Source organism: Staurois parvus, unplaced genomic scaffold (genome assembly GCF_062004578.1).
Source record: "Staurois parvus isolate SC_StPar_1 unplaced genomic scaffold, SC_StPar_1.0 ptg001358l, whole genome shotgun sequence".
NCBI classification, from domain to species: Eukaryota; Metazoa; Chordata; class Amphibia; order Anura; family Ranidae; genus Staurois; species Staurois parvus.
In genome coordinates this window covers 92,731-106,522 of record NW_028319154.1, presented here as the reverse complement: position 1 = coordinate 106,522, position 13,792 = coordinate 92,731, and the positions used below count along the sequence as shown (strand labels likewise).

Here is a 13,792-nt window from a genome sequence, read left to right as displayed (position 1 = left end):
AGGGAGGGCTTCTTCACTGTAAGAGCTGTGTATGGAGGAGAGGTGATCAGTACAGGGAGGGCTTCTTCACTGTAAGAGCTGTGTATGGAGGAGAGGTGATCAGTACAGGGAGGGCTTCTTCACTGTAAGAGCTGTGTAGGGAGGAGAGGTGATCAGTACAGGGAGGGCTTCTTTACTGTAAGAGCTGTGTATGGAGGAGAGGTGATCAGTACAGGGAGGGCTTCTTCACTGTAAGAGCTGTGTAGGGAGGAGAGGTGATCAGTACAGGGAGGGCTTCTTCACTGTAAGAGCTGTGCATGGAGGGCAGGTGATCAGTACAGGGAGGGATTCTTTACTGTATGCTTTAGCTACCCAGGGGAGGGGTTATTTGCCCTTGTGGGAGGGACAGTTGCTGGGGACAGATGTTGTGGCCCTCCACCACTTCTCCATGTAATATAGACAGGACCGGTCCATGTTACCTGCAGTAGGGTCGCTCTTACCTGCTCGCCTTCCCGCACCAAGTACCCCCGATCCGAGCTCTGCCCCCCCTGCTCTGCGTAGTAACAGGTCCGGTCCAAGATGACCCCACAGCGCTGCCCTCTGCTGACCGTACTGTGTAATGACTGGTCCTTGTACAGCATGAGGATGGTGGCCGGGCAGGGACTGAACACTGCAGACAGAGAACACGCTCACTACAGGGATCAATTCACAGGACAGAGCAATACCCTGCTATCAGTACCCTGGTGTCAATTCACAGGACAGAGCAATAACCCAGTAATAGTACCTTGGTATCGATAACCCAGTATTAGTACCCTGGTATCAGTACTTCAGTATCAATAACCCAGTATCAGTACCCTGGTATCAATAGCCCAGTAGCAGTACCTCGGTATCAATAACCCAGTAGCAGTATCAATAACCCAGTATCAGTACCCTGGTATCAATAGCCCAGTAGCAGTACCCTGGTATCAATAACCCAGTAGCAGTATCAGTACCCCAGTATCAGTACCCTGGTATCAATAGCCCAGTATCAGTACCCTGGTATCAATAGCCCAGTATCAGTACCCTGGTATCAATAGCCCAGTATCAGTACCCTGGTATCAATAGCCCAGTATCAGTACCCTGGTATCAATAACCCAGTATCAGTACCCTGGTATCAATAGCCCAGTAGCAGTACCCTGGTATCAATAACCCAGTAGCAGTATCAGTACCCCAGTATCAGTACCCTGGTATCAATAGCCCAGTATCAGTACCCTGGTATCAATAGCCCAGTATCAGTACCCTGGTATCAATAACCCAGTATCAGTACCCTGGTATCAATAGCCCAGTATCAGTACCCTGGTATCAATAACCCAGTATCAGTACCCTGGTATCAATAGCCCAGTAGCAGTACCCTGGTATCAATAACCCAGTAGCAGTATCAGTACCCCAGTATCAGTACCCTGGTATCAATAGCCCAGTATCAGTACCCTGGTATCAATAGCCCAGTAGCAGTACCTCGGTATCAGTACCCCAGTATCAGTACCCTGGTATCAATACCTCGGTACCTCAGTATGTCACAGTACTCCGGTACACTCACCATATTTCCCATCATCCCCCAGGGTATAGGAGTATTTCGGGGAGTCATCGGTGGGCGGGACCCGCCTTCTCTGTAGTTCTGCCAGTGAGTGGACATCGAGCCGCAGACCAGATACAGCGCCCTCTGCCTGCAGATTCCTCAACTTCACCTGAGAACACAGAACTCAGTCAGGATTCATTATACAGGGTGACTCCTCCCACCAGTCAGGACACGCCTTCTTCTACAAGTCTGTGTTATCATAGGGTGACCAAGTACCTCCCGGTCACACCATGAATGTACTGGTGGGACGTACCAAGTACCTCCCGGTCACACCATGAATGTACTGGTGGGACGTACCAAGTACCTCCCGGTCACACCATGAATGTACTGGTGGGACATACCAAGTACCTCCCGGTCACACCATGAATGTACTGGTGGGATGTACCAAGTACCTCCCGGTCACACCATGAATGTACTGGTGGGACACACCAAGTCACTTCTGGTCACACCATGAATGTACTGGTAGGACACACCAAGTACCTCCCGGTCACACCATGAATGTACTGGTAGGACATACCAAGTCACTTCTGGTCACACCATGAATGTACTGGTAGGACATACCAAGTACCTCCCGGTCACACCATGAATGTACTGGTGGGACACACCAAGTACCTCCTGGTCACACCATGAACGTACTGGTGGGACATACCAAGTCACTTCTGGTCACACCATGAATGTACTGGTAGGACACACCAAGTACCTCCTGGTCACACCATGAACGTACTGGTGGGACATACCAAGTCACTTCTGGTCACACCATGAACGTACTGGTAGGACACACCAAGTACCTCCCGGTCACACCGTGAACGTACTGGTGGGACACACCAAGTACCTCCCGGTCACACCATGAATGTACTGGTAGTACACACCAAGTCACTTCTGGTCACACCATGAATGTACTGGTAGGACACACCAAGTAACTTCTGGTCACACTATGAATGTACTGGTAGGACAAACCAAGTAACTTCTGGTCACACCATGAATGTACTGGTAGGACACACCAAGTACCTCCCGGTCACACCATGAATGTACTGGTAGGACACACCAAGTAACTTCTGGTCACACCAAGTATGTGCTAGTAGAACATACCCATACCGAGTAACCCCATGAATGTAGTGGTAGGACATACCAAGTACCCTCTGGTCACACCAAATACGTCCTAGTAGAACATACCAAGTACCCACTGGCCACACCAAGAGCATACTGATAGGACATACCCAGTATCTTCTGGTCAATCCAAGTGTGTGTAGAACATAGCAAGTACATCTTGGTCACATGAAGAACATACTGGTAGGACATACCAAGTAATTTCTGGTCAAACCCAGTGTGTCCTGGTAGGACATATGAAGTACATCCTGGTCACATCAAGAGCGTACTGGTAGGACATAACAAGTACATCCTATTCACATACATATGCACTAAGACATACCAAATATCTCCTTGCAAGACATACCAAGTACTTCCTGATCACACCACATGTATCCTGATAGGATATACCGAGTATATCCTGCTCACAACATTGTGGCCTGGTCACACCAAGTACATCCTGGTCACACCTAGTACATCCTGGTCACACCTAGTACATCCTGGTCACACCAAGTACATCCTGGTCACACCAAGTACATCCTGGTCACACCAAGTACATCCTGGTCACACCAAGTACATCCTGGTCACAAGAAGTACATCCTGGTCACAACAAGTACATTCTGGTCACACCTACTACATCCAGGTCACACCTACTACATCCAGGTCACACATATCAAGTACGTCCTGGGTCACATCAAGTACGTCCTGGTCACACCATGTACGTCCTGGTAGGACATATCACTTAAGTCCTGGTCACACCAAGTACATCCTGGTCACACCAAGTACATCCTGGTCACACCAAGTACATCCTGGTCACACCAAGTACATCCTGGTCACAAGAAGTACATCCTGGTCACAACAAGTACATTCTGGTCACACCTACTACATCCAGGTCACACCTACTACATCCAGGTCACACATATCAAGTACGTCCTGGGTCACATCAAGTACGTCCTGGTCACACCATGTACGTCCTGGTAGGACATATCACTTAAGTCCTGGTCACACCAAGTACATCCTGGTCACACCTAGTACATCCTGGTCACACCTAGTACATCCTGGTAGAACATATCAAGTATGTCCTGGTCATATCAAGTATGTCCTGGTAGAACATATCAAGTATGTCCTGGTCACACCTAGTACATCCTGGTCACACCAAGTATGTCCTGGTCACATCAAGTACGTCCTGGTCACATCAAGTACATCCTGGTCACATCAAGTACATCCTGGTCACATCAAGTACATCCTGGTCACATCAAGTATGTCCTGGTCACATCAAGTATGTCCTGGTCACACCTAGTACATCCTGGTATCCACTGTATCCAGTGTCCTGGTCACACCTAGTACATCCTGGTAGGACATATCAAGTACATCCTGGGAATACATTCCAGGTACATCTTGGTCACAACAAGCATATCCCAGTAGGACATACCAAGTACATCCTGGTCACATCAAGTACGTCCTGGTCACATCAAGTACGTCCTGGTAGGACACATCAAGTACATCCTGGGAGAACATTCCAGGTACATCTTGGTCACAACAAGCACATCCCAGTAGGACATACCAAGTACATCCTGGTCACACATGTATTATAACATAAGAAGACCTCTAGGGATAATCTCTGGTCAGTCAGGAACCCGCGTGATATTACAGTCCCCGGTATCTCCTGCACGAATGGCGTACATTCCTAAAGAAGGACTCCAGGGATTCCACAGGACCGAGAGAAGCCTGGATGGAGCTGAGGTGACCAATGCTATGTATCCGGAGTTTGGCCATCCTGCCTCACTTCCCCTCCTGTGATCTGATACCTATGATAACAATCTGAACACTACGATGGATATGCTGAAGGGAAGGACGGGGGGGGGATCCTTCAGCATTCATTGTGCAGTTGCTTACACAGCAGGCCAGATTACAGGCTATTCACAACACAGCAGTAAAATGACTAAACAAAGGTGGTGGTAAGCTGACTGCACTGCATCTCATGCTGACTGTATGCAGTAAATGTCATATTTCCCTGATAGACACAAAGTAACATTTATACCGGATCATAGTATAGAGAGAGTCCTTTTCCAAGCCGCCTGTAGAACTTCATCACTCATCTTCCATAATACAGGAAGTATTAAACATCATACACATCACAATGATGGACCCTACATGACCTCTGACCTTTTCCTCCTCTTCAGCGAACTCCTCCAGGGCGGCCTTGTCCAGAGAAGAGCCTCGCTCCTCCAGTATCAAGCCAATGAGGTCCACAGGAAATCCCAGATTACGGAACAGAGACCACGCCACGTCCACTGCAGACAGAGAGATTAGTGAATCACAGAGCGCCCTGTGCTGGATGTGGGTGAAGTTACAGAAATGTAACACCACGCCCTAGGTGTTTGCTCTGGTGTGCAGCCGCCAGGACCTCCAGCTTCCATCACTAGGCCCAAACTGAGCCTTTCCACTGCCTCCAGGATCTGTCTGTCTCAGTGCCTCCTGTCTCCCTAATGCCTCAAGTATCCATCTGTTCCAATGACTACTGTGCCCATCCTTCCTCCAAGGTTTGCCTATCCCAATGTCCCCTGTACCTATCCCAATGCTTCCCATGTCCCTGCCTGTCCCAGTGCCTCACGTGTCACCCGTGCCTGTCTCAGTGTCTCCTGTATCCAGTGTATCCCATGGCTCCAGGATCTGACTGTCCCAGTGCCTCCTATGTCCCCTGTACCTGTCTAAGTGCCTCCCATGTTCCCCATGGCTCCAGGTTCTTCCTGTCCCAGTGCCTCCCGAGTCCCTCCTTCCTTCAAGGTCTGCCTGTCCCAGTGCCTCCCATGTTGCCCATGGCTTCAGGATCTGACTGTACCAGTGCCTCCTATGTCCCCTGTACCTGTTCCAGTGCATCCTATGTTCCCCATGACTCCAGGTTCTACCTTTCCCTGTGCCTCCCGAGTCCCTCCTTCCTTCAAGGTCTGCCTGTCCCAGTGCCTCCTGTGCCCCCTGTCCCAGTGCCTCCCATGTTCCCCATGGTTCTACCTGTCCCAGTGCCTCCCGAGTCCCTCCTTCCTTCAAGGTCTGCCTGTCCCAGTGCCTCCTGTGCCCCTGTACCTGTCCCAGTGCATCCTATGTTCCCCATGGCTCCAGGATCTACCTGTCCCAGTGCCTCCTGTGCCCCTGTACCTGTCCCAGTGCATCCTATGTTCCCCATGACTCCAGGTTCTACCTGTCCCAGTGCCTGGCATGTTTCCCATGGCTCCAGGATCTGCCTGTCCCAGTGCCTCCTATGTCCCCCATGACTCCAGGGTCTTCCTATCCTCAGGCCTCCTGTGTCCCCTGTACCTGTCTTGGTGCTTCCCTTATCCCTCATGGCTTCAAGATCTGCCTGTCTCCGTGCCTCTCAAGACCATGGTGTGCTGGCAAATATGAACTGTGTCTCCAGGTTCTCCGTCTTTGTGACCCCTATGTCCCCCTTGCCAAGCACCACCACCCTTGTGTCTCAGTGTCTTCGTGCCTCCTGCACCCCATCTCTTGCAGTGCACCTGTGTCTCCAAATGCCCCCCTCCATGCCTCCAGGTAGCCTCTGGTATGCTCTGCTTCACTCCACCATCGGGACCCTCTGCTGCCTCCCTACCCTCACGTACGCTCCTGCAACCACCTGGACTATCCTTCTTCTCCATCGATATAGACTTCCTACAATATATATCTCATGTCCACCTTGTATCATGACATCACAGGACCACTGCTGACACTTACCAGGGAATATTTTACTGGCACCTTCCTGCTGCAGAGTGCGGTCTATGATGCGGCGCCCCCGCTGGAGGGAAGCTAAAAAAGCCTCCTCGTTTTCATCCAGGATTCTCATAATCTGAAATGAAACAAATCCCCCATTACTTGGCTGCTAGCTCAGGTACTCTAGAACACTGGTGTCACTGCAGGGAGAGGAGCAGGTCTATGGCCCATCCACGAGGATCAGCTAGCTCAGGAACTCCAGCGCACAGCCTCTGGGTGTCACTGCAGGGAGAGGAGCAGCTCTGTGGCCCGCCCACGAGGATCAGCTAGCTCAGGTACTCCAGCACACAGCCCCTGGTGTCACTGAGCAGAAAGGAGGAGCTCTGTGGCCCATCCATGAGGATCAGCTAGCTCAGGTACTCCAGCACACAGTCTCTGGTGTCACTGCAGAAAGGAGCAGCTCTGTGGCCCACCCACGAGGATCAGCTAGCTCAGGTACTCCAGCACACAGCCTCTGGTGTCACTGAGCAGAAAGGAGCAGCTCTGTGGCCCACCCACGAGGATCAGCTAGCTCAGGTACTCCAGCACACAGCCTCTGGTGTCACTGAGCAGAAAGGAGGAGCTCTGTGGCCCATCCATGAGGATCAGCTAGCTCAGGTACTCCAGCACACAGTCTCTGGTGTCACTGCAGAAAGGAGCAGCTCTGTGGCCCACCCACGAGGATCAGATAGCTCAGGTACTCCAGCACACAGCCCCTGGGTGTCACTGAGCAGAAAGGAGGAGCTCTGTGGCCCATCCATGAGGATCAGCTAGCTCAGGTACTCCAGCACACAGCCTCTGGTGTCACTGAGCAGAAAGGAGGAGCTCTATGGCCCACCCACAAGGATCAGATAGCTCAGGTACTCCAGCACACAGCCTCTGGTGTCACTGAGCAGAAAGGAGGAGCTCTATGGCCCACCCACAAGGATCAGATAGCTCAGGTACTCCAGCACACAGCCTCTGGTGTCACTGAGCAGAAAGGAGGAGCTCTATGGCCCACCCACAAGGATCAGATAGCTCAGGTACTTAAACACAAAGCCCCTCATCAATCCTCTCTCCTCCTGATGCATACTGTTGTTGGTTCACCTTACAGCTATTGGAGTTCTCTGCCACCACTCAGTGCTGTTTCATGTGCCCTTCAGGACTGACGTCAGGCATTGTTCTGAACATTGTGTGTAGAAAACAAAGAGGGCGCACAGGCCATTGCGTGTAGTAAACAAAGAGGGCGCACAGGCCATTGCGTGTAGAAAACAAAGAGGGCGCACAGGCCATTGTGTGTAGAAAACAAAGAGGGCGCACAGGCCATTGCGTGTAGTAAACAAAGAGGGCGCACAGGCCATTGCGTGTAGAAAACAAAGAGGGCGCACAGGCCATTGCGTGTAGAAAACAAAGAGGGCGCACAGGCCGAGTGCATTACCTCACAAATAGGATTTATTGATAAAAAGTAAAAGACTCACAAGATAAAGTGATGTAAAATCAGATATACATGGGAAGCATGTCACAAGGGATGCAGAGTGGTACAGGAACCCCTGTGGGTGGTCTGGTGGGGGACTGTGAGCACCGAGGGGCTGGGCACTGGACATTAAGATGCTGGTTACTGGAGGGCTGGGTACTAGGGGGCTGGGTACTGGGGGGCTGGGTACTGGGGGGCTGGGTACTGGAGGGCTGGGTACTGGAGGGCTGGGTACTGAGGAGCTGGGTACTGAGGGGCTGGGTACTGGGCATTAAGAGGCTGGTTACTGCAGGGCTGGGTACTGGAGGGCTGGGTACTGGGGGGCTGGGTACTGGGGGGCTGGGTACTGGAGGGCTGGGTACTGGAGGGCTGGGTACTGAGGGGCTGGGTACTGGGCATTAAGAGGCTGGTTACTGCAGGGCTGGGTACTGAGGAGCTGGGTACTGAGGAGCTGGGTACTGGGCATTAAGAGGCTGGTTACTGGAGGGCTGGGTACTGGGGGGCTGGGTACTGGGGGGCTGGGTACTGGGGGGCTGGGTACTGAGGGGCTGGGTACTGAGGAGCTGGGTACTGAGGAGCTGGGTACTGAGGGGCTGGGTACTGGGGGGCTGGGTACTGGGGGGCCGGGTACTGAGGGGCTGGATACTGAGGAGCTGGGTACTGAGGGGCTGGGTACTGAGGGGCTGGGTACTGGAGGGCTGGGTACTGAGGGGCTGGGTACTGAGGGGCTGGGTACTGGGCATTAAGAGGCTGGGTACTGGGGGGCTGGGTACTGGGCATTAAGAGGCTGGGTACTGGGGGGCTGGGTACTGGGGGGCTGGGTACTGGGCATTAAGAGGCTGGGTACTGGAGGGCTGGGTACTGAGGGGCTGGGTACTGAGGGGCTGGGTACTGAGGGGCTGGGTACTGAGGGGCTGGGTACTGGGCATTAAGAGGCTGGTTACTGGGGGGCTGGGTACTGGAGGGCTGGGTACTGAGGGGCTGGGTACTGAGGGGCTGGGTACTGGGCATTAAGAGGCTGGTTACTGGGGGGCTGGGTACTGGAGGGCTGGGTACTGAGGGGCTGGGTACTGGGCATTAAGAGGCTGGTTACTGGGGGGCTGGTTACTGGGGGGCTGGGTACTGGGGGGCTGGGTACTGGGGGGCTGGGTACTGAGTACAGGGCATTAAGAGGCTGGTTACTGGAGGGCTGGGTACTGAGGAGCTGGGTACTGAGGGGCTGGGGACTGGAGGGCTGGGTACTGAGGGGCTGGGTACTGGAGGGCTGGGTACTGGAGGGCTGGGTACTGGGCTGCTGGGTAGAACCCCACTAAACTATACTGGAGGTCGTTTGTTTTCTGGGGGAGGGGGGAATTGACAGGCTGAAAGGAACCATTTATAATACGAAGCCGAGGTGTGCAGAGCATGCTGGGAAGATGGCCGCTCCCTCATAAGTGATATCTTCAGTGACTGACCTGTGACTTCTCTCTGTTCAGCTCAGGATAAGCATCGCCCTGCAAAACACACAACACCCCAAATTACCAGAACAGACCCACATTGTAATATATGAGACCTATATATATATACCCCCCATGTTACAATAGAGGAGACCCATGTCACCATATCACAGACCCACAATACAATATCAGAGACCCCCCTTACCATATCAGAGACCCCCCTTACCGTATATTAGACCCCCCTTACCATATATTAGACCCCCCTCACCATATATTAGACCCCCCTCACCATATATTAGACCCCCCTTACCATATCAGAGACCCCCCTTACCGTATATAAGACCCACCTTACCATATCATAGACCCCCCTCACCATATATTAGACCCCCCTTACCATATATAAGACCCACCTTACCATATCAGAGACCCCCCTCACCATATCAGAGACCCCCCTCACCATATCAGAGACCCCCCTCACCATATCAGAGACCCCCCTCACCATATCAGAGACCCACCTTACCATACATTAGACCCCCCTTACCATATATTAGACCCCCCTTACCATACATTAGACCCACCTTACCGTATATTAGACCCACCTTACCGTATATTAGACCCACCTTACCATACATTAGACCCCCCTTACCGTACATTAGACCCCCCTTACTGTATATTAGACCCACCTTACCGTACATTAGACCCCCCTTACCGTATATTAGACCCACCTTACCGTACATTAGACCCATGTCACATATAAGTTACTATACACAAGAGCCGCGTTACAATAGAAGAGATCCAAGTCACCATATAAGATAACCCAGTAACTTGGTGAGGAATCCAACCTATGAGGACTCAATGGCACCGCACTCACCAGGATCTCCAGCACGCTGGGCACCAGGGTGGACAGGAAGCCGGGAGGGGCTCGGAGGATCTCAGAGGAGAAGCGGACGGCTCTGCGCAGGATGTGACGCAGTACGAGCCTAGACGGGGAGATGGAGTGTCATTCTACTTCTCATCACAGGAACGTTACATCCCAGGCATTACGTGTCATCATAGGATCTCATATAGTACTTGTATTACAAGATGTATCCATTGTTATATCCCATCCAATCCCAGAGATACAATGTAATCGATGTAATAAATGTATCCGTTATTACAGTGCAGGAAATGTGTATTTGCTCCCCTCTGATGCTGAATGTTCGCCCCTCACACAGAAATGATAGGTCTAACAATGGAATGTTCGCCCCTCACACAGAAATGATCGGTCTAACAATGGAATGTTCCCCCTCACACAGAAATGATCGGTCTAACAATGGAATGTTCGCCCCTCACACAGAAATGATCGGTCTAACAATGGAATGTTCGCCCCTCACACAGAAATGATCGGTCTAACAATGGAATGTTCGCCCCTCACACAGAAATGATCGGTCTAACAATGGAATGTTCGCCCCTCACACAGAAATGATCGGTCTAACAATGGAATGTTCGCCCCTCACACAGAAATGATCGGTCTAACAATGGAATGTTCGCCCCTCACACAGAAATGATCGGTCTAACAATGGAATGTTCGCCCCTCACACAGAAATGAGCGGTCTAACAATGGAATGTTCACCCCTCACACAGAAATGATCGGTCTAACAATGGAATGTTCACCCCTCACACAGAAATGATCGGTCTAACAATGGAATGTTCGCCCCTCACACAGAAATGATCGGTCTAACAATGGAATGTTCGCCCCTCACACAGAAATGATCGGTCTAACAATGGAATGTTCGGTGTAACACTGAGAGACAGAATACAACAATAAATTCAGCAGAAATGCGTCTAACAAATGATGACTGATCTGCATGTTCATGAGGGAAAGAAGGATTTGATCCCCTTCACAAAACATGACTTAGTACTTGGTGGCCAATCCCTTGTTGGCAATCACAGGTCAGACGTTTCCTGGAGTTGGCCCCCAGGTTCGCACACATCTCAGGAGGGATTTTGGCCCACTCCTCTTGGCAGATCCTCTCCAAGTCATTAAGGTTTGGTGGCTGACGTTTGGCAACTCGAACTTTCAGCTCCCTCCACAGATTACCAATCGGATGAAGGTGTGGAGACTGGCTAGGCCACTCCAGGACCTTAATGTGCTTCTTCTTGAGCCGCTCCTTTGTTGCCTTGGCCGTGTGTTTTGGGTCATTGTCATGCTGGAACACCCATCCACCACCCATTTTCAATGCCCTGGCTGAGGGAAGAAGGTTCTCACCCAAGATTTGAGGGTACATTGCCCCGTCCATCGTCCCTTTGATGCGGTGCAGTTGTCCGGTCCCCTTAGCAGAAAAACACCCCCAAAGCAGAATGTTTCCACCACCATGTTTCACAGTTGGGATGGTGTTCTTGGGGTCATAGGCAGCATTCCTCCTCCTCCAAACACGGCGAGTTGAGTTGATGCCAAAGAGCTGGATTTTGGTCTCCTCTGACCACAACACTTCCCACCAGTCCTGCTCTGCATCATTCAGATGTTCAGTGGCAGACTTCAGACGGGCCTGGACATGGGCTTTCTTGAGCAGAGGGACCTTGTGGGCACTGCAGGATTTCAGTCCTTGTCGGCGTAGTGTGTTACCAATTGTTTTCTTGGTGACTGTGGTCCCAGCTGCCTGGAGATCATTGACAAGATCCTCACGTGTAGTTCTGGGATGATTCCTCCCTGTTCTCATGATCATTGACACTCCACGAGGTGAGATCTTGCATGGTGCACCAGACCTAGGGAGACTGACACTTGTTTTGTGTTTCTTCCATTTGTGAATGATTGCACCAACTGTTGTCACCTTCTCACCAAGCTGCTTGGCCATAGTTTGGTAGCCCAGTCCAGCCTTGTGTAGGTCTACCATCTTGTCCCTGACATCCTTGGACAGCTCTTTGGTCTTTGCCATGGTGGAGAGTTTGGAATCTGATGGTTTGATGGCTCCTGTGGACAGGTGTCTTTTATACAGGTAACACAATGAGATTAGCAGCACTCCCTTTAAGAGACTGCTTCTAATCTCAGCTTGTTACCTGTATGAGAGACACCTGGGAGCCAGAAATCCTGCTGAATGATAGGGGATCAAATCCTTCTTTCCCTCATGAACATGCAGATCCGTCATCATTTGTTAGACACATTTCTGCTGAATTTGTTGTTGTATTCTGTCTCTCAGTGTTACACCGAACATTCCATTGTTAGACCGATCGTTTCTGTGTGAGGGGCGAACATTCCATTGTTAGACCGATCATTTCTGTGTGAGGGGCGAACATTCCATTGTTAGACCGATCGTTTCTGTGTGAGGGGCGAACATTCCATTGTTAGACCGATCGTTTCTGTGTGAGGGGCGAACATTCCATTGTTAGACCGATCGTTTCTGTGTGAGGGGCGAACATTCAACATCAGCAGGGGAGCAAATACGCATTTCCTTCACTGTATATACCATCCAATCACAGAGATACAAAGTAATCGATGTAATAAATGTATCCATTGTATCCATGGCGAACATTCCATTGTTAGACCGATCGTTTCTGTGTGAGGGGCGAACATTCCATTGTTAGACCGATCGTTTCTGTGTGAGGGGCGAACATTCCATTGTTAGACCGATCGTTTCTGTGTGAGGGGCGAACATTCAACATCAGCAGGGGAGCAAATACGCATTTCCTTCACTGTATATACCATCCAATCACAGAGATACAAAGTAATCGATGTAATAAATGTATCCATTGTATCCATGGCGAACATTCCATTGTTAGACCGATCGTTTCTGTGTGAGGGGCGAACATTCCATTGTTAGACCGATCGTTTCTGTGTGAGGGGCGAACATTCCATTGTTAGACCGATCGTTTCTGTGTGAGGGGCGAACATTCAACATCAGCAGGGGAGCAAATACGCATTTCCTTCACTGTATATACCATCCAATCACAGAGATACAAAGTAACAATAATTGGGGGTACTCACTCTGCTCTGGCCATGCCCGGGTACACCCCATCAGCGATACAGACAGACAGGGTCCTGATGTGATCCGCCACCACCCGGTAAGCCATGTCCACGTGATTGGTGTCCTCTCTGCCCAGCCGCCCCCCATAAGGAGGAGCCTGCGAGCCCTGCCCAGAAATCACATGACTTTCAGAACACAATGAGCGACAACCTATTCTACAAAAGACTTCTAATGATTGAAGGAAGTGCCTGATAAAGAATGGAATGTTGGAAACGTAGAATGATTGTTTCTGAGGCCATTGTTGGACGCGGCTCGATTCACTGACCGTGCACCGCATCGGACACAGACCGCCAAACAGCCGTCCTTTCATAGTAACTAATGCAAGTGTCACCTCCAGGATTCCCACCCACTAAGGGAGACAGTCCAGGAGATACAGGCCCATACCCGAGCCTGCATGGGGACACCGGGGTCACAGAATGGCACAGTATACACTAGGGTCACTGAAGGTCGCAGGGTGCTATGAGGTCATGGGGTGACA

At 51.1% G+C, this 13,792-nt stretch overlaps 1 protein-coding gene across 1 annotated transcript in view; it reads right to left on the bottom strand.

Annotated features, from left to right (window-relative positions):
• AARS2 (alanyl-tRNA synthetase 2, mitochondrial) overlaps positions 1-13,792 on the bottom strand; it is a 45,453-nt gene that overhangs the window by 16,302 nt on the left and 15,359 nt on the right. Inside the window, exons 6-12 of the mRNA XM_089661642.1 lie at positions 13,275-13,420; positions 10,185-10,293; positions 9,332-9,370; positions 6,410-6,521; positions 4,847-4,974; positions 1,556-1,703; positions 480-649 (exon numbers count right to left, since the gene is read on the bottom strand). Of these exons, the coding sequence (XP_089517768.1) occupies positions 480-649; positions 1,556-1,703; positions 4,847-4,974; positions 6,410-6,521; positions 9,332-9,370; positions 10,185-10,293; positions 13,275-13,420 (852 nt within the window). The remainder of the gene's footprint in view (positions 1-479; positions 650-1,555; positions 1,704-4,846; positions 4,975-6,409; positions 6,522-9,331; positions 9,371-10,184; positions 10,294-13,274; positions 13,421-13,792) is intronic.